The 26,135-nt window shown below is 38.7% G+C and overlaps 1 protein-coding gene across 9 annotated transcripts in view; it reads right to left on the reverse strand.

Moving 5' to 3' along the window:
* Positions 1-4,951: 4,951 nt before the first annotated feature.
* The window catches only part of ANKRD44 (ankyrin repeat domain 44), a 372,760-nt gene continuing 351,576 nt past the window's right edge, over positions 4,952-26,135 (reverse strand). For 7 of the 9 annotated variants that reach the window (XM_075179969.1, XM_075179967.1, XM_075179971.1 and 4 more), the window contains 6 exons: positions 24,274-24,357; positions 21,956-22,101; positions 20,047-20,129; positions 15,193-15,278; positions 12,560-12,651; positions 6,062-7,937 (listed from right to left, as the gene is read on the reverse strand). In XM_075179969.1, coding sequence (XP_075036070.1) covers positions 7,759-7,937; positions 12,560-12,651; positions 15,193-15,278; positions 20,047-20,129; positions 21,956-22,101; positions 24,274-24,357 — 670 coding nt within the window. In that variant the 3' untranslated portion in view covers positions 6,062-7,758. Of the gene's footprint in view, positions 5,292-6,061; positions 7,938-12,559; positions 12,652-15,192; positions 15,279-20,046; positions 20,130-21,955; positions 22,102-24,273; positions 24,358-26,135 lie in introns of those variants that run through there. The other 2 variants (XM_075179968.1, XR_012678247.1) reach the window with 2 other exon arrangements.

Raw genomic sequence — 26,135 nt, forward strand, 5'->3', positions numbered from 1 at the left:
AAGGTGCATTCTACTGACATTGCAATTATATCACCTTAACATACAGTACTGCTGCATGTTATTTAAAAAACAAAGTACATTCAGTAACATTAAACAGCGGGTAAAAGTGGCCCTGCCCGAACAAGGTTACAATCTGTTTGGGTAACACTGGAAACATATTTGTCTATACACTAAGGCAAATATGTAGGAGAGAGCGGCACATCACTGTTTCCTCCTCTCTGTCGCTTTGCATGGCCTTCCTACGTGGGTAGAACCAGCGGAGCAGAACTACAACTCATTACCATGCCATGTGTACATCTGATCACTTCTCTTCTCTCATCACTTGTTTAGTACATTCTACAAAATGACAGCTAGAATCTGATTGGTTGCTTTACGCAGCATTTCCACTTTTTCAAACCCGCAGCTTGATAAATTTACCATCCAGGAGTGGAGAGTTAAATCTGTTTGTCATCTTCAAACATTTGATATTGAAGCCCCTTCAAAGATATATGATGACTTAAAATATTGAGCCATGATATTTTAACACTAAAAAATAAATTAAAACATAATATTTTTGGGGTCGTGGCCTAGACAAGCATGGAGTAGCATGTATTGTTGCTTGCTCTCCGGCCCATATATCCTGTTTAAGTCCTGTATGGTGGCCAAAGTGAAGGTTTCGACACAGAACTGGACTCACAACAAGCTACGGACAAGGTGGACCTGCGGTGAAATTGGACTCGGTGCAGAAGTGAGGTATCCTCTGTCCCCGTTTGAGCCCTGCTGTCTTGAGTAGTGCAGGCTCGGCTGGTGGTCTTGTGCTGGCTTGTTGAGTATCCTAAGTTGAGTGTAGTTAGGGATTAAGGTATACTTTAGTTTTGGGTGGAGTATACAGGGTGGGGGTGTGGGTTTTTAGTGTTAAGGTTAATCTGGCAAAGTTTTGGTTGTAGCTATTAAGTTATCGCAAAAGTATGAGCAATGTTTACATGTGCTTCAAACTATACTAGTGTCACGGGCACTAGGAGTTCTGCCCAGGATTCACCAGGTGACTATGCTTACCAGAGGGGCGGAGTTTGCACAGCGGTCCTCTGGCAGCAGGGTGAATAGTGGAACGTATATATAACAGCAGATGGAGAGAGGATGCCAATGGAATTGATGATAGTCAGTGACTTGCAGCTATACTGGTAGATAAGTCAGCGACTTGCAGCTATAGTGGAAGGCAGGTTTCAACCACGGAGAGACGGGTTGACGTGAGCAAGTGAAGGAAGGTAATGGGAGAGTCAGTGGTCTGCGTTCAGCAAGTTGTACCACTGCTGTGATGGGAAGACTTGTCCAGGTGCAGGTAGGTAGCGGGGAAGTCAGTGGTCTGCGTTCAGCAAGTTGTACCACCGCTGTGTAGGGAAGACTTGTCCAGCTGCAGGTAGGTAGCGGGAGAGTCAGTGGTCTGCGTTCAGCAAGTTGTACCATTGCTGTGATGAGACTTGTCCAGGTGCAGGTAGGTAAAGGAGACGTCAGTGGTCTGCGGACAGCAAGTTGTACCACTGCGAGGAGGTGAGGACTTGTCCAGGTGAGGATAAGTGGAGGAATGAATAGAGTCAATAATTGTATGAATACAATGAGAGCCCTGGGGAACTTGCTCCAAACAGATATGCAGCGTTATAGCTAATAGTCTATGGCTCTGGAGGGGACCGCTGACCATACCTGTCACGGCCGCCGCACAGCATTCAGATGCGCGGGGGAGGGGGGAAGAGGCTATTGCTTACCACCGCCGCCTCTCTGACCCGTCTCCTCCCCTCCACTCACTAGTGTCAGTGAGTGGAGGGGAGGAGACGGAGCAGAGAGGCGTCGGTGGTGAGGTAAGGAAAGATGGGGTGAGGGGGGAGGAGGGAGGAGGGTGCCGATTGTTGCGGAGGGGGGGGCTGGGGCGCCTATTTTGTAAAAATGCCAAGAGCGCCATGGAGGCTAGCACTGGCCCTGCCCACAGTTAATCAGTGAGGTACTAAAGAAATGTGGTGAATTCATAGCAATGTCTCTGGAGGAACCCATCATATGTATGGGGGATTTTAATAATGTAATGAATAAAACTGTTGATAGATGGCAGGAGCAAAGTGGTGTAGTTAATCAATCTGACGGAGCCTTCTCCGCCTTGATAGATGAGTTGGGCCTGGTAGATGTCTGGCGCCTGCGGCATCCAGATGCTGTCCAACTCTCCTGTTTCTCCACATCATATAATGCATTCTCAAGAATTGATCTAACTCTCTTGTCCCACTCTCCAGTGCCGGCTGTGCGTGAATAGAATACAAGACCAGAGAGATCTCTGACCACTCACCTATCCTCCTGTCTATTGACTTTGCTATTACTAGGGGTCAGTCGTTCTGGAAACTGAATCTATTTTGGCTTTCACTGATGAGCATGGGAGCAACATTAGTGACTCAGTGGGAGAGATTCTTTGCAGATAACTCTGAGACAGCAGGCCTCCGATAGCCTGGGATGCCTTTAAGGAATTTTTGAGGGGGACACTGAATAACGGTGTGGCAGAAATCAAAAAGTCATCTAGACATAGGGAAAAGGAATTGAAGAAAACCTGTAAATTATTGGAAGTACAGTATATAAATGGTAGAAATTAATCTGCAAGGCGAACATGGCAATTAGCACAGAGGGAGTGGGTTGACTATGTTTTTGACAAATCCAAATGTAAGCTCCTCGTCTCAAAACATGTGCAATATGCTCAGGGTGACAGAAATAGGAGTTTTTTGGCTTATGCAGCTGTACCGGTTATTTGTGATGATTGTGGGGTTCAGCGGTGTCTGATGCCAGATATTGTTGAGGTCTTTTATAATTATTATGTTAACACATACAAGTCCCAGGGTCAGTATAATTTGGATGCCTTGCAGACATACTTGGGAACTGCCTCTCTCCCCGTGCTTTCCACAGATAGTAAGGAGTATCTAGAATCAACTTTCACCTTAGAGGAAATTGACGAGGCTATCATGTCATTCCCCAATGGTAAGGCCCCTGGCGTGGATGGCATACCTATAGAACTTTATAAAAAAACATTGCCCTTTCTTTGTATCCAGGTATTCTGGCAGTGCCTGTGGGAGGTGCTAACTCGTTTTGGGTTGGGTCCAAAATTTATAAATTGGGTTAAGCTCCTGTAAACTCTCCCAGTAGCACGTGTGTGTGTTAATGGTTATCTCTCTCAGCCATTCTGATTGGAGTGGGACACTAGACAGGGCGGCCCATTGTCCCTGGCGCTGTTTACAATGGCAATAGTGCCACTTGCTTGTCTGATCTGTCTTGATAAACAAATTACAGGACTTAAATCAAACACACAGAGAGGACAAGGTGGCATTATACGCCGACGATATGTTGCTGTTCTTTTCGGATCATGATGTCTCCCTAAGAGCTCTCTTGCGGGTAGTTGACAGGTTTTGGGGGTTTCTCCAGGTTAAAAATCACTTAAGACAAATCAGGTGTGCTTCCATTGGGTTGGGAATGTGCCGTGACACCATTGAAAGATCTCCAATTGAAATGGACACCCCTTCAGAATATGTAAAGTTGAACTTACAACCCAAATCGAATATCTTAAATCAATAATTGCGCTCCCTGACCTGAAACTATATTATATTTCCTCTCAGTTAGCCCATCTCACGGGCTTCCCCACTGCTGATACAAGCAATTAAGATTTGGACAATTAGTAATAAAATGGTGGGATATACTGACACTGACCCATGCACACCCATTTGGGGGACAAAGAAGTTAAAGGAATTGGACACTGTGGAAGGGTCCAGGTGGTGGTCCCGACATGGTATAAAGGTTGTTGGTCAATTATATGACACAGATGTTCTCAAATCCTTTTATTAGGGAATTCTCCATACTCAGAAAAATATTCTTCTGTTACCTCCAACTGCGACACGCTATAACAACACAAGGGGACACCACCGGTAATTGTTATTGCCCTTTTGATTAAGCAATTACAGGTCCTTGGTCACAAGGGTTTGATTTCACATATGTATTCACACCTCCTCTATGAATCTACGATGGTTGATTTGGATGGCCTGAGAAATCAGTGGGAAATAGATATAGGTCCTCTTACTGATAAGGACTGGGGAAAGGTCCTAGATAGCTCTAGTAGATACACAGCATCCTTAAAGTTGCAACAAATACAAGTTTTTATTTTACCTTGGGCTTACCTGACCCCTATTAGATTTGCAAAATTCTGCCGTGATATTACTCCTAATTGCCCGAAATGTAATTCAGAACTTGGTAGCTTTTGACATCTTCTTTGGGATTGTCCCCACATACAAACTTTCCGGCGCAGGGTCACTCAATGTATTAAAAAAACGGAATTGAGGTTCCTCTTCGGTCACCGGCCACATGACTATTTGGGTTGCGCTTGAAGGGAAAGGTTAACAAGCTGACACAACTCTATATTTCTCAATTGTATATGTTAGCTAAAGTCAGCATAGTGAGACTCTGGTTGGCTCCAGCAAGCCCCACGATAAAAAATTGGAAAGCATTGGTCAACCCTACTAATAGGGAATGAGAGATTTGTGTATACCAGCAGGCAGATCTTAAAGAAATTTGATGACATATGGTAGTTGGCTTGAGTCTCCATACGCACTTGCTTCCCCAAGAAAATGGGTCTCGAGTGCATCAGTCTACAAGTCCCCAGGTCAAATGTTAAATGTCACACGCTCTGTACCTTGCATGCATTGTCTAGTTGTGCCACTATGGCTCACGGGTAAATTATGCAGGCCCTCTTTTTGTATCCATATGGATATTTATGCGTGGGCATTTTCGATTCATGCTCCTTAACGAATTTAGCAGATATGATGTAATTTTGCAATGTACTTATATGGAAAATCTTCCTGACTCTGATTGAGATATACTTGCGATTGTTTATCTTTGTACGTTTTCTTTTTATTTCTGTACGTTTGTATTTTTGAAATACCAATAAAAGTACTCAAATTAATATTTTTATAAATGTCTTCTGTTTTAATATAAAAGAAACTGTTTACATATACCATACATTCATTTCTCCATTCTAGTAAGCAATTGCAGGAAATATTTAATATCAAGAAAGCACTTTAACACAAAACACTTAATACTATCAATACATTATGTCATTAGTCTATTAACCATGATTTGAAATTCAGAGTTGTTCTTTTTCTTGCATTTCCTTCCTTTTCTGTGCATTGTCAATGTAGATTCCCAGACAAGTCACTCTGTACTTGATTCATACAATAACATATTTAATTCTTCTTTCGGTAAATTTCTCACAGATGTATTAATGGTTCCAAATGTCCTGGATTCTTTGGAAGAATGAGTGAAAACAAAACATGTTAATGCTACAGCAAATTTAAAAAAAAAACAAAAGACATGCCTAATTACCGTATAATGTTTATGTAAAGTGACATACTGAAATACCCTGAATTTTACAACTACACCCTTTTTTTTCCTCCAAAAAATGCTTTATTATTATTATGTGATACAGCTTTATTTATATGGTTCACTATTTTGTTTTTGTTGTGTATTTTATGCAAGTGAGTGAGACAAAAGACTATGGGACTGAGGCAAAGATTTTGGCCAAATGGGCGTAAAAGCACAAAAAATTGTGTATTTCCACCCATATGTGATTCATACACCTCCGCACCAGCAGCATATGCGCTTGGTTTCCACCAGGTCACCATTAGCTTATATTTGCACTTGTCCTGCAGCAGGAGCAAAAGAGCCGCATTTGCGCGAACATGCATTTACTATCCTCAGTTAACATTAGAACGTACCTTCTCTCCCCTTCTGCCTCTCTAAGCGCATGAGGTCATAAGTGCCAGAATCTTGCCAGTCTGCCAAGGTGTGCTCCCAATTTCTAGGTATGCGCCGTGTGATTTCACGCAAGATATGCTATACATAACTGGCCTATGTCCCACTCTGCATTAGCCCCTATGTGCTCTTTTGTCTGCTGTGTATGGGGTAGAACCATTCTGCAGGAAATTTGGAAGTGTGCCTTCCTGGGGCCAAAAGCTTTCAGTCTAAAACTGGTTTAACCATTGGTAGGGAGACGGGAAGATGCATCCCTTAAGTGATATACTAAAATGCCCTGAAGAATACCATTCCACACCCTTTTTGTTAAAAAATAAAATAAAATTCAATATTCTATGCTACAGCATTGTATTTATTTATATGGTTCACTATTTTATATTTTCGGTTCTAAGCGGATATCTAGAGCATTAACACACTAGCATAAAATGCAAATAAAATTAAATATTTTTATACAGATTAAATGTCCCCATTAATTCAGAGTACATGGATCCTGTTCATATTCATAATGAAATAAAAAATAGAAAAATAGTTTTTGAACAGAGCATGACAAAACTTTCTCAGTAAATTAAAAGAAAGACTGACCATTTTCTCAATCAAGAAGAATAACTAATGAGGATATAATGTAAAAATTACTTCTTTTTATATGAAGACTAACAAATTGAGGGCTTGTTCACAAATAAAAAGGACTTTTAAAATAGGATGAATGGATTATCGGCTCGTTCCAACGATTACATTATAAAATGTTAACACGCCATGCCTTATTACCCATTTGTAACGCACACTACCAGTACAATAGATTGCATTAGTAAAAGTGCAACATATGAATAACACATAAAATGCATTACTAAAATAAATGTTAGTTTTCATACGTTTCTACCCATATTCCCAGTTAATGTGTGTGATGATTCATTTACTATATATATATATATATATATATATATATATATATACACACATGGATTTTATTGTAGCTGTAGGGGGGGGGGGGCTTACTTCCCATACAACAGTGTGGGTTTCCCTGTCAAAAGCCATAATCAGCACCATGCTATGACTGGGCTGGTCACACTATAAAAGGGAAAACCGCAGTGTGGGGTCCACCTGTCATAGTGTGACTCAGTACCAGCCTGTTCAGCACGGGTCTGAACTCCCCAGGAGAATCAGGTCTGCAAAAAAGTGTGGGCACACTCTCTTAGCAAAAAAACAGGCCTATGTTGAAAGCACTGGGAGGTCTTCCCAATTCTCCTGCCAGTGGGTGTTGGGGTAAGAAATAGTTAAATGTTAGAAATCACCATGGCCTGCTGGGACCTGTAGTGACACGTAAAATGTATTGTTAAAAAAACAAAACAAAACAAAAACACACCTTAAAAAATATTGTTTTTTAAAATAAACACTACCTAAATTCCTCCTTTAGGCCTTTCGCTAACTAACCAATGAAAAAATGTATAAAGTGATTATATTGTACTGTGTGTAATTCATTGTTAGATTCCACTATAACTCTCAATGTATAAAATATATTGGCAATGACCAACAAATAAGAAATAACCACTTCACTAAAACATATTACTTTTGTAATGTTGAAAAAATATTGACCCAATATAGTCACTGAATCCCTAAATTGCATAAGAGAGAGATGATTGAATAAAATAGAAGAATTAACTAGATGACTATATAGAAGATAACAATGCATTTTGTATCTTCTCTATTAAGTAAAGTAAGTTTAAAAAACACATGAGGTAGAATGGTTGATAAAGTGCAAATAATGTTAAAATGAAGATGAGGTAATAGCAGTACAGTTGTGTGTTCAGGTGTTTTGTTCTCACAGTTATTTAGAAATTGCTATCACTCCAATTTGAATACTGTAAAATTAAATTATTGTTTTCCTTAAAAAGTCTCTGAGTCCAAGTCATTTTCGTGGGTCTTTCAACTGTTGTGTTTCAGCTCAGTGTTTTACTGAAATTGTTAGCTGTAACTGAAATCATCACAAGGATGCAGTTTATTGAAGTTGTCGTTTTTGTCACAAACAATGTTGAAAGACGTCATTGTGCTGGAAGGAGGAAAATACATCATGGTAGCCAATATGAGTGCCAGGCAGTCAGCTACATCTTTGTTAGGAGCACAAGCCAGGGCTGGTGTGTGACCTGGGCACAAATGCAGACAAAGCAACGGTTAACAGACAGATAAAGTAGTGAGCATTATACACATCTGTGTGACATTTACAAGCAAGGGATGCAAAATGTAGCAATTACTTCTTTATGATGCATTAACAGACGAACAAAAAATGCTCACTGTAAAGTGTATTATACAAGTTTTTCAGGTAGTGGTGGAGGAATGAATAACAATATAGTAAATAAGGATTATTGTACATATGTAAATTAAACAGCCACTAATGTACACTGTTGCAATCCTTTGATATTTAGCAGCAAAAAAAAATGAAAAATGGCTGACTTATGCATATTTGCAAACTATCCCAGGATCTTGTGCTAAGTGCTGGGGCCCCTGAGTCCTTAGACATGTCTCAGCAAATTATCAAAACAAAATTGAACCTGCACTTACAGGGGGAACAAAATATGGGCAACCGTCTCTTGATAAAAGCAGGCAATGGGATAACATATAGAGACAAAAAATGAAGAACAGAAACATAAAAAAGGCTAGGATGGATACTTGGAATATATTAGAAACCAAGACATAAGGGAGTAGACAGATACTGAGTGGTAATACAGAAAATGCAGGGCATAAGAGACAAAGCAACATAAGTGAGCTGGAAATATATGGCCCGTTAATGTAAAATATAGCAATTGGCAATATGCTTGACTTCTATTTCCAATGTTTGGCTTCATGAACAGATATGGTTCCTAGTGTAGTTGAGGACTCTACAGATTTAGAATAAGAAACATGTTTTGGATCTACCATACAATCATGTGGATGGAACACATATTCTTCCATGAAAAAGTTGGACAGCAGTGTATTATTTTGTTTTAACTCTTTATTTGTTACAAGAGGAAACGGCATGGAAAAGTACAAACTGCAACTAAAACAGCATATTATAAGGCAAGACAGCAGTGTATTATTGATAGCTGCATGAACTTGAAACTATTTTAAATAATTCTCTTCATCCAATACAATTGGGCCTGTTGTATTCTTTAGCAAATAGGAGTGTAAAATAAACAGAAAGGATTAATTCAGTTTTACTGTCTAAAAATGAAATCCCTAATAATATAATTATTTAGTAGCTAAATAAAACTACTTATCTGTCTGTAATTTTTACAGCAAATATTGCATTCACAGTGCTAGGCATTTTAAATTATTAAGCCCTTAAACAGTGTCAAAGTGGTGATTGATAGTTTTAGCCTATAACAGGATTAGCACTGAGACTGTTAAACAGCACTGTGACGTTGTATAGTTGCATATTGAATATAGCCACAAATCCAAAAATGAAGAAATGGCACACACAATTCACAATCCCATAGATTGTCAGCTTGCGAGGAGGGTTCTCTTACCTCTCTGTCTGTATGTATTACCCAGTATTGTCTTATTAATGTTTGTTCCCAATTGTAAAGCGCAACAGCATTTGCTGGCGCTATATAAATAAATGTTGATGATGATGATGATGTTAGCATAATCACAGCCACACTGCATTACAAAATAATATAAAGCTTAAGACTACACTTATGTGTTTACATAGGAAAAGCTGGTTCCTGGGGTATAAATAGAGAGAGAAGGGTGGGCTCAATTTATACGGCCCATTCAGGTTTTCCAACTAGTTAGCAAGTTGCTAGTAAATCAGGGGCTGCACCTGATGAGGTGCTGGTAAAAGGCTGCTAAAAAAAACCAGGCTGTTAATAGGCTGCTAGGCAGTGCATTCTCTCTCTCAATACCTGGGGAGGAGGTCAAATGGCTCCTGAGAGACAATGTATTTTGTGATCTGTTGTTTTTAATGTGTGTGGGACACTAGGTTCCTCACTTTAGAGAGGGAGTTTTCGTGTATAAGATAGAAGCCAGACAGGCTGGAGCTTTTGTTTTCTGTTTGTTTATTTTTATGCCTAGTGAATAAAATTAGCTGCAGCTAGCTTAACCAAAATAATTGACTAGTTTGATATCATTAGCTGATTTGTCTGAAGTGCAAAGATCTACCCCAGTAGACGGTAACCCCAATACGATCTTTAGACATATGGTGGAGAATGTGAGCACTTTAATTGCAGCCAAATTTTGTTTTAAAGGGACAGGTACCCAATTTTGGGAAAAGAGTGTATATTGCAAAATCTTATGAACCATAATATAGGATGCTGTCCGATGATTGAGGATGCTTCATTTGCCTTTCCCCGCACCAGGACATAGCACGGAGTATATAATCAAGGCATTGCTACAGGCTGCTATGGCTCAGCAGGCAGCTACCGCGTTTCAGTTAGCAGCTATTGCAGCTCAGCAGGAGACTACCAGGGAGCAGCAATTAGTCATTGAGGCAACAGCACCAGGACTGCATAACTCTAAAATAGGTGGTGCAGTCTCTCTCTGCATTGTCGAAAAATGCTACCCTGGAAGTTACCACTAGCTCCAGCTCCATATGGGCAAGTTACTTTCTTTAAATCATGACCAAGGGTGATGATGTGGAAGCCTACCTAATTACATTTGAAAGATCTGCAGAGAGAGAAAGTTGGCCTAAAAGTCAATGGGGGAGGTCTATTTGCTCCCTTCCTGCCTGGGGTATCACAAAAGTCCTATTTTGACCTAAGCTTGACGATGCCAATGATTATGATAACAATGTCCGTACGGGCACAATGTGCTCATCACTGGGTATGCCAGATGGATAAACCTCCCTGCTCACAGATGCCTGACCTAATCCATCTCACCAAGAAGTGGCTCCAATCTGAGACTTTGACAGGCCCACAAATTGTGAAATGGGTTGTCATGGATCAATATCTGCAGTCACTGCCTGCGGTTATCCCGTGTGTTAAGTTAGAAGACAGACAGGCTAGGACTTTTGTTTTCTGTTTGTTTATTTTTATGTCAAGAGAATAAATCTAACTGTGGCTAGTTGAACCAAAACACTGGACTGGTTCATTTATGCTTATGTAATTGTTGTATACACACATAAATGTAACCATGTATCTTTGTATTATTGTACTTTATAACTCACTCTTCTGCAATGTAGCTCCTCATGTGATTGTAATAAATAAATAGCAGCTTCCAAATAAGTGTGCCATTATTTAATTTTTGAAAGACTTTAAAAAGTATAGTTTTTATCATAGAATAAAACATATGATAGTGGTGCCTTAATAGTTAAAACTGGAATAATCCTCTAATGTAAAGAGGCAATCCAGGTTTGTATCCCTTATGGTGTATCCCTAAGCTTCTGTCTGCCAATTTATCTATCATTTTTGAGGGTTGACAAAGTGCACTCTCTCTTCTTTTGTTTCTCATGCAATCCTTAGTATCATATTGCATTTTGTATGCTATATGAGGTAAAAAATATTTAATATCAGTATATAAAATGCAACATTATTTTTATAATAGTATCCACACAGGCAACACCATATTTTGGGCCTCATTTAGAGTTAGGAGCAAAGCAGTTTTATTTTTAGTTTGTAAGATTGCGAGCAGGGCTTTCTGACCTCTTTGTCTGTGTTAACCAGTATTGTTTTTACTACTGTGTTTTTCCCAATTGTAAAGTGCTTTTGGATTTGCTAGCGCTAAATAAATAAATGATGATGATGATTTTGGACACGCCCTTCTCAACTTTCAAATTTGCTCCAATATGCCAAGGTGCGATTGTGCTCCTTTTTTCCCTTTGCTACTAAACTCTAAATGAGGCCCATTATTTGCATTGATGTATTTGCCCAGTAGCAATGCTTTTTGGAATCTAATATATAACACAATATGTACGAATATTTGCAGAAAAAACAGTCAGTGTTGGAGTAAGTATCGGTGTTATACAACATGCATTATAAAGAAGCTTATCAAACAAAAGACTATAAAATGCTAATGTGTCATGCTCCTGTGTCAGTCATCTAAATAAAGTAGTAAATAGCAAATCTTAAACCAGTTGGGTGACTACTGGTTTTCATAGACACCAAAACAAGGACTATAACATATAAGCTTTTACACATTTTTTTAAAGTTATTTGAATAATGTGACCCTTGTGTTCTGCCTAAACAGGTTGCCACCTGCTTGATCCTGGATAATGGTTTCCAGTGGGGTTGTTTATACAACCTGATGTGAATTATAACTACTTTTACTGTTTGAAGCAATATAAAGGTCTATTCCAAAAGTTTATCATTTAGATACCTTGTTATTTTAATCAGAACATACTACTGTTTATTTATTGCATAAACTGATCTCCTGAGATTAAAATGTGTTTACAAATATAGATACAAAATACACCAGTGACATGAACTTCTGTAAAATCCTTATATTGGGTGAGTAGTGACTCCCCCCAAAAAATATCAGAATTAATAATTGTTAGTGAAGGTAAAACACGCCTGGATACAATGATCACCTCATGCAAGCAAGTTGCAGTGCTCATATAAAAGCTTGAGGCCTTGGTAGCTTCTAATACACATATATTTATTTTTATAATTTTAAGGCTATGTAGCATGCTACATAGAGTAATTATAACTTAATAACTAGATAAAGAGAAAAAATACCTGCGCTCTCCATGAGGAATGTAAAGCTACCAAAAAGGGAAGAAAAAAGAGGAGATCCCTAATCCTCTTTCAGAAACGTAATATCTGTATGACGTCAAACTGATAGAGATATTACTTACCATTTTCATCAACTGCAAAGACACCTGCTCCTTTACTGATCAGCTTCCCAACAACAGTCTTAAAGCCATTATGTGCTGCTATATGAAGTGGCCTACAATTTAAGAATGGGAAAAGAAAATCATATATATATATATATATATATATATATATATATATATATATACACACATATACACACATATTAATGGTCATTTACAAAATACGTAATCGGGGACTTTATACACCTATTTTTGCAAAACTGCACCTGTTGTTTCAAAAACAGAGATATGTGCTTCATGATCGCAAACTCTGGGGCGATACAAAATATTCCATCTTCTGAAGGTCAGATAGTATGGGGGGGACCTTTGTTCCACCAAAATGTGGACTACACTTTCAATTGGGTGCCTATTGCACTTTCCAAGTGCACTTTATATGTTAATGACACATGAAATAAAACCACCCTGGCATGATGTAAATAACATAAGTGAGACTGGAATGAGCAGCCTCTTTGGGAAGCAAAGGAAACGTTAAATTTAAAACAATAGTACACAAAACTGAAAGTGACATTTTTGCTCTTTCCATAAGACATTTTCTATCTGGGCTAAAAATCCTTCAAAAGTAGACAGAGTGATCTTCAGGGGGCAATTCCAAAAACCTGAATGTGGCGTGCACGAGTTCACACACCATAATTCTCACTTCCCTGCTTACATCATGACACTGTCCTTATCATACACAGATCTATCCTCACTAATAAGTAGAGCTGTCATTGTCTTCCACAAGATTAGTACATTAATCTCCTGTGCTGCTGTGAACATTTCAGTGAACTGATCGGCTAGAGGTTATTCTATTTTTGCCCATTTCAAAAACAGGGTACATGGATGAACAGGAGGTGACCATGTTTAGAACCTAGTCAAACTCACGTTAAAAACACTACCTCAATGTTGCAGACAGTAATATATATGTTGACATTTTGGATGATGTAATTGACACAATCTTAAAATAAACAAAGTACGTTAAGGGACCATTCACTATGCTTTGCCTTCCTCATCAAAAATATGTCATGTTAAATGTCAGGACAAGATTAACTGTTAAAGAATATACTGCTTTACAAAGTGGGGATGAAATAAATTCAGGATTGGATTTTCCATTTGGCAAAACACAAGGGTCTCATGTCGAGTTGGTTGCACACCTGCTTGCTTAGAGTAAAATACGCAAATTTATACTGCACACGACCACAAAAAAAAGTACACCTACTTCCATATGCAGATTTTGTACTTGTGCCTCCCTACACTTGGAGAGGTGGAATAGGGGGGGGGGGGGGGGTAAGGTGCATGTAAATGCAGACTGAGTGCAGTAAGGGTGTTTTTCCAAAATTGTGACCTAAAGCAGACTTGTACAGAGATGCATATATGCCTGTCAGTAGCCATATCACTTGCAGGTGCCTGAGTGCTGGTGTAAATAAACGCGGATGGTGGTGACCAACACTAGCTAGCCACTTTGTATAGTCTATTTGCACATTCACCTCTGAAGCAGATAGGAGCTGTCTTCATTGCTTCTCTCTACATTACATGATTTTGTAGGAATATTTTTTAATTAATTTTTTGCTACATTCCTTCATACACGAGAAGGAAGATTACAACTGCTGAATTATAGATGTTTTTTTTCTAATTCTTTTTAAATCAAACCTAATAGCAAATGTATTTTCATTATCAAAAGAAATATTAAAATACTTTGCTTATGACCTGGTTGGGTGTAAATATATGTAGGGTCATGTACGCCTGGTGTAGACCTGGAGCATGAGCTAAATGTATCTTGAGATTCATAACACTCAGCATATAGGTGTACATATTTTTAAGTACAACTTTTAGAGCTTATTTTTTTTACGCATATGCGTCCAACCCAGCATGAGTCCCTAAGGGTTTGTGTTCAGCCAAATCAGAGTCCTGGTTCTCTCCAACTTTAGTCTGATCACTTCCAGAATTTAAATTTAGAGATAACATTTTATTTTTATATTTTCATTTAGAGTCTAAAAATTTAAATTTGCTATGCAAAATAATTTAGGAATCCAGTTAAGTATTCAGCAAAATCTCTTGTAAAACGATTCAGTATTTGGACAAATCCGAAAATAAGAAGATGGTGCATCCTTATTGCAAAGCAATCCAAGCCTGAATTTTCCTGCATTCGGCACCTACCCACTTTTTCTAAGCATTATGATGCCAATTAAAATATTGGAAATGCAACTCTCAGCACTAACTCATTCACTGCCAAAAGAACAATAATGAAATGCAATAATTCAGGAAGTTTGTCAAGTCTATTAGTGCAATGGAGTTTATGTATTAAGCTGTGAGTTTCCGGCAGGTTTGAAAATTGGAGATGTTGCCTATAGCAACCAATAAGATTCTAGTTACCATTTATTTAGTGCATTCTACAAAATGACAGCTAGAATCTGATTGGTTGCTAGAGGCAACATCTCCACTTTTCAAACCTGCCGGAAACTCGCAGCTTGATACATTTACCCCCAAATCTTTTGCCCTGTATGTTTGCATTAATGCTTCTTAATGTCAACTGTTTACTTTGATAACCTCAAATGGCATTACAATTCATCTAATGCCTCAAAACAATATATGCAAAAATAAGTACATAAGTAACTTGCGTTTGGAAAGCATTGTTTGTTGCGTTTATTAGGTGCTTCTGGTCTTGTATCTCGTCAAGGATCAATAGTGCACAACTTTCATGTCCCTGAAAGTAAAAATGGTAAATATAGTAAAAAAAAAATCAGAATGAGAAATAAATCAAGCCCAATATCACAGTTATGGTTGGATTGTTCCAGGCACAATAGACAGGGATTACTCAAAAGCAACTTGTTTTCAAATATAATTTGGATTTAACTTTAAAGCCAATAATCTCAGAAAATCCAGTCTTCAAAATCAATACAACTAAATATACCAAGGTATATATTATTACAGATAATCTGATTTTTAAAACACAATTATTCATTACTTATTCATTATTTATTACTGCTGTGACGGGTTCCCCTTAATTTCCACGTGGACAAGATAGCTGTCGAAGCATTGAATTGGTTAATACCCAATGCTGCGGCGCCAAATGGACTAAACGCCACCAATAGGCACCAGGATATGTAAAAATGTATTAAAGGGAATGCTTATTAATTTAAATGTATATATTTAATGTATGGGTGCTCTGGCACTGGTTACTAACCGGCCCACAGCACCAAAAGGGGTAAATCCCAGGAAGAGTAAATCATGTATTGATTTATGAGTAGTATGCCATTTTGGAGGCAACTTGGTACTGTAACTTTTCTGAAGAAAGGAAATCCAAAGATAATTAAGCCTTTTCATCTGAGAGTGAACAACACATTTTTTTTTAGCCTGAATGCACAGCAGGGCGCCATTATCCTTTTATACTGTGTGTCCTGTTAAAGAGATAGGGGAACTATCTGAATAATGATTCAGCAAGTAATTTTAGAAATCACAGATTGATGTACATGTTATTAAGTTTATATTAGATTAATTCCAAGTTTAGAGAATATATTGCATCCTGATGCTAAATATTTAATGTGATATCTCAGGCTTTGTGGTGTCTTGTATAGGCAAGGGGCTGGATTACCCCCTGCCAACATGTGTTTCAGAAACTGTATAAAGAGAGCTGTATTTTGTATTTCAGCTGATATATATCATCTCTACTTCTGGATGATCACTAGTACCTCTAATCAGTGTGTAACAGTCCTTGAGCAATAAACTATCACTGCTTCAAGATTCTGCCTCTTTACTGCTGTATCCTGTGACCAACAAATAAGAGATTACACTCTAATCTGTTCCCCCAGCAGTCCTGCATTAAACCCAGCATCTCTGTGCTACCCAGTAGTCTTGATCCATAGTAGCACTCAGGAGGTACCAGCCAGACATCAGCAAAGAGGCACTACTGCAGCTATACCAGTTACACAGAAGTAAGGGTTCCAGGAGTCGATGGAGGATCATGGTGGAGCAATATCCTCCTACAACTATTGCACAGTTGACATTCGCAGTCGGCGAGTGTCTGGTGGCAGGTAACAACAGTAGGAGTGGTCAGTAACAGTCGATTACTGGCGGTAAAACGCTAACCCAGATAAACTGTGGAAGGTCCCTCTCCCAAGGACAACCCCAAAGGTCCGGTGGCAAAGTGAGCCCATCCGGTCACAACTTCATTCATTATTTTGTTGGGCTATTTTTAGTTTTAATATGAAAACAAATATAACCTGTTGGAAGTATGTCTTGAAATCCAGTTTATCTTTTATATTTATTCTGTTGTCATTTTGACCTGGAAGCAGCTAGTAGAACCTTGTGTACAAAAGTAGACTGGACCAAAGACTTACCAACAAGTTGGTAATGTCTAATTAAAATGTAAGAAATCTGATGTCCTGATATTTTCCATCATACAGAAACAGTAGCACATACATATAGAACAAAATTAGTACAATAAAAAATTACAAAAAAAACAAGTAAAGTGTGGTTCGTGTGTACATGTCAGAAAAGATAATGATCACTTTGAGTTCATTTCTCAAGGGTTAATTTCAGGAAAACCACAACACTTATCTTTATTTCTCAGAATTAAGCTCTTTTATGTGCAAATGTGTCCCTATTGTTTAATCAAAAAGTTTGCAGAACCTAAACAGCAGGGAGACTCAGGGCTATATTGGCATTTGGCACTACTAAACAGGGAGGCTCGGGGTCTAACTCACCCCTGGTATTCACCAGGGACCCCCACAAAGAGGTATGGTCATGGCTGCGTGAGCTGCGCAGGTTGTGGTTCTCTAAATTAGTAACCAGTGCTGTAGTGTGGTGAACAGGAATGGTCGAACGGTCCGGGTCTAGCCAACTATAGCTAAGTACACAAGGATGATCCAGAGGAAGGTCAGGGGAAGCCAAAGGTCAGACCAGAGAGGGCAAAACAGTTAAAGGGATAAACCAGAGAGAGAAGTCCAAGAGCCAAGCCAAATGTCAGGAGCCAAACACAGATGCAGGATACAGGTAACAGGTATGCTGGAGCTAGTGTGAACCAATACTCTGGCACTGGTCTGCAGTAGGGAGTTTCCTTAAATAAAGGGAAGTGGTGCCTGATAGGACAACACTACGCATATGTGTGCTGCGAAAACCCGGAAGAGTGGTTTATTGCTAGGCAACGGGATGCCGGCAGCAAGGAGAGGCAGGCATCTGTCCCCAGCACCGAGGGAAAGTGTGGGGACGGCGCTTGATATTACTACTACTATATTAAGGATCAGTTATACCCCAACATCTCAACTGATTGAAACATATTTCTGAGGGAAAGTAACAAGACTGAATTAATTGCACTTTTTCACTTCAAGAAACAAATGTGTTCCCATATTCAAAGCAACTGGGGTAAAAATTTTGAATTGCCAGTCCCTGACTTGTTCTCCACAATACTCCACAATATTATCCACCATACAATCTCCATAACATGTGAACCAGTTTCGAGCCTCTGACCAACCTGGGGGTAAATGTATCATCCTCCGATTTTTTCAACACGCCGGAAATCTGCGACTTTGCAGGTAAAATTTAAAGCGGCAAGTTTGCCTTTACAAGCCATTGCCGCTTTAAATTTTGAATGCAAAGTCGCCGATTTCCGGCGAGTTGAAAAAATCGGAGGCTGAACATTTACCCCCTGGTCTTGATTGTAACTGGACTTTTATTTCAACCTCTAGAAGCAAAAAACAGTGTTTTTCAGACACATCAAGCTTCTTTAAAAAGCGTGAAAAACAAGCATGTGATACCATTACCACTACCTTAAAGTCCTAGAAGCCCAGAACCATTGATAGAAGAATTAAATTTCAGGCAGAATTATGCCAAGTGGTACAAGTTCAATAGTTTAGATGTGAACTAGCTGAAATCGGCAACAAAATGGACACTTTGGAAGTCAAACCAAATGATCTGTATAAATTACCAATGAGCCTGAATCGCAAGCTATCTTCCCTCCACTCAGTGGTATCTGTCAGGATCAAACTGGGGTCATCAAAAAAACATAAGGATAAGGGATGTCCTTTAATATATTAACAATTCAACACTATCCGATTATCTACGTGGACATTTTAAATCAATCTTGCCTGAACAATCTGACGAGGTGCTCACTGTGCTTTGATACCTACAGGCTGTCAGGATGCACTATTTTCAGATCAAAGAAAAACTCATGCCTTCTTTGAGGTCTTCGTCATCTTTCAAATACTAAAACACAGTCAGAATGTGCAATGACTAAGCTTCCACCACCATACCAAAAAGGGGAGCCCTCCAGTATGTAACCAGGACAGTAAGGGAGCAAGATTATAAGTACAATTGGTGCTTTCTCTTTAGATTGCAAGTATTTACTAAGACAGTTCCCTGTTCACTAAAAATTCTAAGGAAGGAACTTTTATCCTCAAGAAAGGGGCATCATCTCTTTATCCTCACCTCAACCTGCTGCTTCACCTAACTCAGGAGCAAGAGGGATTCCCTCCCTGGAAGGGCAGAAACTTTCGTATCAGTACTGGACTACTATGTGAATAAGTCTTAAAACCTCTCTGCATTATGAAAAATAATTGCGGAATAGGCGCCACTCAATGTTCGATTGTGGTTCCAGTTTGTTAGAAGTCATTTAAAGTTATTTTGGTCTACAATATTCATTTCTCTCTCCTTCATTAGCCACTATTTTTTAGTGTTGGTGAGGAGAAATGACTTATGAAAATCACCCAGATAATGTATGACACTTATCTTCTGTAATTGATTGTTGATCATGTTATCAAATGTTACATTCACAAATATTGTATTATTACACCCTCTATCGTTCCCCTTTTTTCTAACCTTCACTTATGTATAACCAGCATAGCTCCAACCATTGTCAAGATAAGTTCTCTGTTAACACATATATATAGGTAAATGGAAAGGTAGCATCGTACTATCTTATTAACTAAACCTAAACCTCTTTCCTGACTTAACATTTACCCATTATAATTTTGGTTTAGCTCTTCTAATTACAATGATTCCATTACAATTATTCAGTTGTTAAACTGATCAAACACACTCACTTGCAGATAAAAATAAAATAAAACAAGCAGTGTTCATGGTCATAAACCATTTGGAAATTGGACAGTGAATACTGATGATCTGTTTCATATGGACATAAACAATAATTAATTTTATTTCTGTTCAAGCTGTATCCAGTGAATGCAGAGCACAGCACTGATCCATGCAGTAATTAACACCGTTACAGTCAGCAGGTTATATTTTCAAAAGGGAGAAAAGCCTTAGATTCTAAGGATATATGGTTATTTTATACATATACTCTCTTAGTGAATACTGAAGTGGTGACAAAAGTTTGTACAATATGTGATGAAATAAAAAAAAGTTGAAATAAAATACATTTAATTTAATCACATATGTTAAAGCATACTGTTTCAATTTTGCCATCCCTTCTCTAAATAGCTTGTGCATTTAGATAGAGAACCCAGACTATTACTTACTGCAATACATGCCAAGTGAAGTGATGTGTTTGAAAATTTATCCTTTGCAGCCAAATCCACTTTGTTTTCTTTAATCAAAATTTCTAAAGTATATGAAAAAGAAATTGTGACTTTAATAGTAAGCATGCAATTCATTACATAGTGCTAGCAAGACATTCTGGGATGCGAAAAGGACATATGTTGTCAGTGGTCACAGTAGAGAGATAATGAGCATCACTGCTACACCAGGATATCACGGCACTTCTTGGTGAGCACCATACAATAGCCCTGTAGGGAAGGTATGGGAAATCAGCTCTGTACATGTGCCATTACGTAAACAATGGTAGGCATGCAGCAGAACTAATTATTTAAATAACGACAGTACTGTACTTATATAATCAGTTCTGTGCATGTTTAGAGGTTGTTAAGTAATAGCAGTGCCTTACTTAACACCTTAATTAACACTTAAAATTTAAGTTTAGATACATTCTTATAGTTGTTAATTTGCATACAGAATAGATACTTTCCTAAGGTTTTCTAACATGTCTTACTTAGTTAAGTGAGGGACCCCTATATATGGACCTTATTTAATGGATTTCAGTGCATCTGGGGGACTGTACAGAGATATTTGCAGACATTTGTTGTAAGTTATTGTTAAGTAAAGACTAAGATATGTTTGTTATAAAGATACTCTATATGGATAAAAGTATTTAGCCACACATGTTAATTATTGAATTGAGTTGTTTCAATCAGACCCATTGCCAGAGGTGTATAAAATCAAGCACCTAGCCATGCAGTCTCCATTTACAAACATTTGTGATACAAAATGGGTCATTCTGAAGAGCTCAGTGACTTCCAACGTGGTACACTCGTGAAATTTCATCCCTGCTGGATATTCCACGGTCAACTATAAGTGATATTATTACAAAGTGGAAGTGTTTAGGAACAACAGTAACTCAGCCACAAAGCAAAAGACCATGTAAAATCACAGAGCGGGGTCAATGACTGCTAGTCGTTGCATGGTGTGCGTAGAAGTCACCAACGCTCAGCTGATTACCTAACTGAAGAGTTCCGAACTTCCACTGGCATTAATGTAAGCACAAAAACTGTGTGGCTGGAGCTTTATGGAATGGGTTTCCATGGCCGAACAGCTGCATACAAGCTTCACATCACCAAGGCCAATGTCAAGCATCGGATGAAGTGGTGTAAAGCACAGTGACACTGGACTATGGAGCAGTGGAAACATGTTCTGTGGAGTGACGAATCATGCTTCTCTGTTTGTCAGTCAGGTGAGCAAGTCTGGGTTTGGCGGATGCCGGGAGAACATTACCAGCCTGACTGCATTATGCCAACCGTGAAGTTTGGTGGAGGAGGGATAATGGTATGGGCTGTTTTTCAGGGATTGGACTAGGTTCCTTATCTCCAGTGAATGTCAATCATAATGTTTCAGCATACCAAGTAATTTTGGAGAGTGCTATGCTTCCAACTTTGTGGCAACTGTTTGTGGAAGGCCCTTTTCTATTCCAACATGACTGTGCCCCAGTGCACAAAGCAAGGACTACAAAGACATGGTTTGATGAGTTCTGTGTGGAAGAGCTTGACGTCCAAGATTAGTACCTTACCTTATAAATGCTCGACAGAATGAATGGGCACAAATTCCCACAGAAACACTCCAACATCTTGTGGAAAGCCTTCCAAGAAGAGTGGAAGCTGTTATCGCTGCAAAAGGTGGACCAACTCCATATTAAAGTATATGTGTTTGAATAGAATGTCATTACAGTCTCTGTTGGTGTAATGGTCAAGCATCCAAATACTTTTGTCCATATAGTGTACTGCTTTGTAAAGTAAAATAAAGTGAGAGGACACTCTAAATTTGGGCATATTTCTTCCTCAAGTTCCACACAAATGTCACAACATTTACCGTACAAACCTGCAACAGTTAAATGGCCATTTTCAACAGCACTCATAAAAGGTGTCTTCCCTGAGTTGTCCACAGCGTTTACACTTGCATTGTAACTTAAAAGGAGACGTAAGCATTCAACATGATTTCTGAAGGCTGCTGCATGTAGTGGTGTTCTTATGGGAAAAAAATGTGTTAATGGGTAACAACAATTGATTTGAGTGTCATGACATGAGAAGAATGGAGAAAAGCAGGAAGTCAGAGATGGAGGAGCCCATGTAGAGTTGGATGTACGTCTGTTTTATTACAGTACTGTGCATGTGCACCAAAAATCCTTGTGACCAGAGAGGCAGAAGAGGAGAGGGCAAGCATAGGTAGAGTACATTAAGGGCATGTTCATGCAACTGCTACTGAGGTAGACATGTCTGCAGATGCATATACACCTGCCTGGGGGCTTTTCTGTTGCAGGTGTTGAAGTGTTGGTGCAACAAAATGCAATCAACAGCACTGAGTAGCCACTACTGATAGGATGTTTGCGGATTCACCTGCTATATTATATGAAGTTGCAGTTGTCTATTCACGTTATTTAATTGATATTTCCATTTGGACTATGATAGTAAAGGATTTTTAAAAAGGATTTTTAAAGAGGAAAATAATATAGGTTTGTATTTCAATTAATTTCACTTAATTCATTTGAATTGAATTTGTATTTGTAATTATATTTTACATGGTAAATGAGACCTTTGCATTTATTAACAACACTGTCCAGACACTATTCTCTGCAAGATTTACAAAACTATATTGTGTGTAAATAGGATAATGTGACTTGTGCATTAACTACTTAACACTCTCTAGCAACATCTCTACACTTTCTCTGTGTTACACTTATTACTCCTGACGTAATCCTGGAGCATATGCTAGTGTTGTAGAACTGGTTGCAACGTGAGACGCAACCATCTGAGCACATGCACGTAACTGCGCTTTTTCATGTGGGCGTCTTTTCCTGCTAACGCTGAGGGGCACAAATGCATTCACCTGTACATGAGCCCCTGAGAGTTTGACTGTAGAAGAAGAAGGGGACCCTAACAGCACAGAGTAGTGATGTGAGGCTCCTCTCATACGTATGTTGGTGATTGTGTTGTCAAACACACCTCTATAGGAGACAAATTTCATACATACATCCAACTTGTTTTTCAGCCAAACAACTATTGACCCACAAATACAGAGAATTTCAATCAATTTGGTCTAAAAATGTGGTCTAAAACATTAAACAAAATTAATTTGAACTCTAAAAGCAAACACACATTATTATTCAATACAACGTCTAGTACAAGCAACATTTACATTTATGAAGAACAACATTGTTAATTTGCATAATTTTAGTCCAGAATGGCCATGTACACCTCTGTCCAGCAAAGAACACCTCCAAAAATGTACTCTTTCCACCCGTTTATCTTATTTCAATTATCTTGCTCCATAAAACATATCTCTGCTCCAGAAAACTAGGTTCACCAGTGCACCTATTTGTAGTTAGCATGTAACAACCTCACTCTACCCAACTTACCCCCTTAGCCTGTGCAAACTTCTAGTCCTTCACAAATGCCACAATCTTACTTCTCAAACCCATGTCTCAGATGCAGCTAACCTCCACTTGCCCCTGTCTGTGTTTTTTTTTTATTTATAGAGACATTCATCAAGTAACATCGCTAGATGTGTGGCAATATGCTAGCTGATATCATCCTCTCTGGCTATATAGGCTCTCAGTCCATGTTTACAGAATCTGAACAACAGCTAGCCTTGTGCGATTTCCAGTTCTTAGTTATTTTTATTACCATTATTTTTGTGATTACTCATTAATAATCTGGCTTGTCTCTGCCTTTAATCCTGTGCTGATTTTGACAATGAAGCCTATTGCTTTCGCACTCCAAGTGAGCCAGCATATGCTATTAGCATCACAATCTGTATACATCTTGCCATTGATACACTATCTTGTGCAAGTGAACTTTCAGAACAAAAAATTGTTTATACAGCATATGATGTAAATTAGACATTGATGTGATTTAAATTAAATATTTTAAATTCAATTAACTTTCTAGCAGTCTACATTAAATGGTATTGTGTCCTGACTAGCATGTACTTTTTTCATCTAGAGATACATGGAAAGGAGGCTCTTCTACCACAATGATTCCTACTGCTCAAATGATGGTCATAAAATATAAGCTGATAAATACGTGTTCAGAAAACACCTCTTACAGTCTCATTGCAATGCACTAACTATGTATTTCTATATCATCATGCTAATATGTCTATATTTAGAAGTTTATTGTTTCCAGTGTTATGAGGCATACCTCCCCTTTCCGTCTTTGCAGTTTACAATACTTGTATCGATAGATCCAATGAGCATCGCAGCACAGTTTTCATGATTATTAATTCTGAAATAAAGGAAAATTAAGTATTAGATTTGTTTTGTTTGTTTACCACTGAAAACTGAAAAATACACACAGCTCTAGCGGACACCAAAAAATATATAAGTATTGTATGGTTGGTAACTGTATCACAATATAGAAATTCTAGTAATTTTAAAGCAGTAAACATTGTGGTAGAAATATCAGGAACATCTTCAGGATACAAAAGATCCTATGAAGATGTAAAAGTAACATCGCACCATGGGCCTAATGCAGAGTTATTTGCAAAATGGTCCATAATTATGCTAAAAAAAGAGCGCACGCAAAAAAATCCGTATTTCCACTGATATGCATAGACGTAGACATCTCAAGAGCATACTTGCCAACTTTTTTCAGAAGGCTTCCGGGAGCTGCAGGAAAGAGGTGGGCGTGTAGGGGGCAGGGCTCCGGAAATCACGTCATTTTAGCCCCGCCCCCATGGCGTAATGACGCAAATCACATCATTTTACAGCTGGGGGGGGGGCGTTTGAACAAAATTCAGGGAGATTGCCACACTTTCCCGGGAGTCCGGGAAACTCTCGCAAAATGCGGGAGTCTCCCGGTTGGTAAGTATACTCAAGAGTCATTTAACTCCTGATCGGCAGCATATGTATCTGGCTTATGACAAATTGTCAGAGTGTATTTGAACCTGCCCTCCAGCAGGTGCAAAAGATAAGCCTCCTAACAGGGGTATATGCGTGTTTCTGCATGTGTGCATGAGTCGCATTTACAAGGACACATCCTTACTGTACTCAGCATACAACAGACTGCCCCTTCCGTCTCCTGTTCTTTCCAGTCGTAAGAAGGTGCAAGTGCCAGAAGTCTGCATTGGTGCATATGCGTCTGTACTGTTTGTGTACATGCACAACTCAGAAGCAGGCCCTATATGATTTTATCTAAGAAGCATCTATAAAAGCACCAAATACTTATAGAAATGTGTTCATATAGAAATACATGCATAGAATAGTTTGCATATTACAACCAATATCAGTATTTGGCTTTTTGTGGGTCTATATTATTACATTTTACAAATTGCCATGTTTTCTACCTTGGAAAGAAGGTTTATGGTTGCTAATTGTCACCCTATGGGGCATATTCAATTGTCCGAAAGTCCCGCCGCGTAAAAACTACTACCGTTATTACGGTAGTAGTTAGCTGGATTTCAGCTCGCGGCTCAGGGAGCTGCGAGCTGAAATCCAGCGAGAAAATTACCATAGTAATAGTGTATCCGCGCACTATTACCGTAATAAGGGTAATAGTGCACGGACCGCAGGATTTTCGGCGTTTCCGCCGACAGTTGAATACGCCCCTAAATCTCTTAAGTTAATAATATTTATGTCTACATTTTAAAACATATTATTTAAGTTTATTAAACATATTAGAGGAAAAAAAACTCTAATTCTTTGCCTCAGACATACCTCCAAACTGTCCTGACGTGCAAACGTTAAAAAGGGTGGGTCTTATAGTGAAGTTGGCAGGGTTTCACCAGAAAGTGAGCATGCTTGTTGGAAAGTGGATGTGGTTGGGGTGGTGTTTGTGTTAATTGGTGATGTGGTTTGTACAGAGTGGGAATGGGGCATATTTTGCCTGGATAAATGTTGGGAGGTAGATCCTCAAGTTCAGGGATATAAAGTTCAATGATAATTAATGCTGCTCTTTATAGTACAGTATAACATATTTGCTTCTTGCTAAATTGTAGCTAACATCTTCCTGCTATGTTTTGCACAGGAGCCCAAGGAACTGTCTTGTAATAAAGTATTGGTACG

This window comes from Mixophyes fleayi, chromosome 7, assembly GCF_038048845.1.
Source record: "Mixophyes fleayi isolate aMixFle1 chromosome 7, aMixFle1.hap1, whole genome shotgun sequence".
Lineage (NCBI taxonomy): Eukaryota > Metazoa > Chordata > Amphibia > Anura > Limnodynastidae > Mixophyes > Mixophyes fleayi.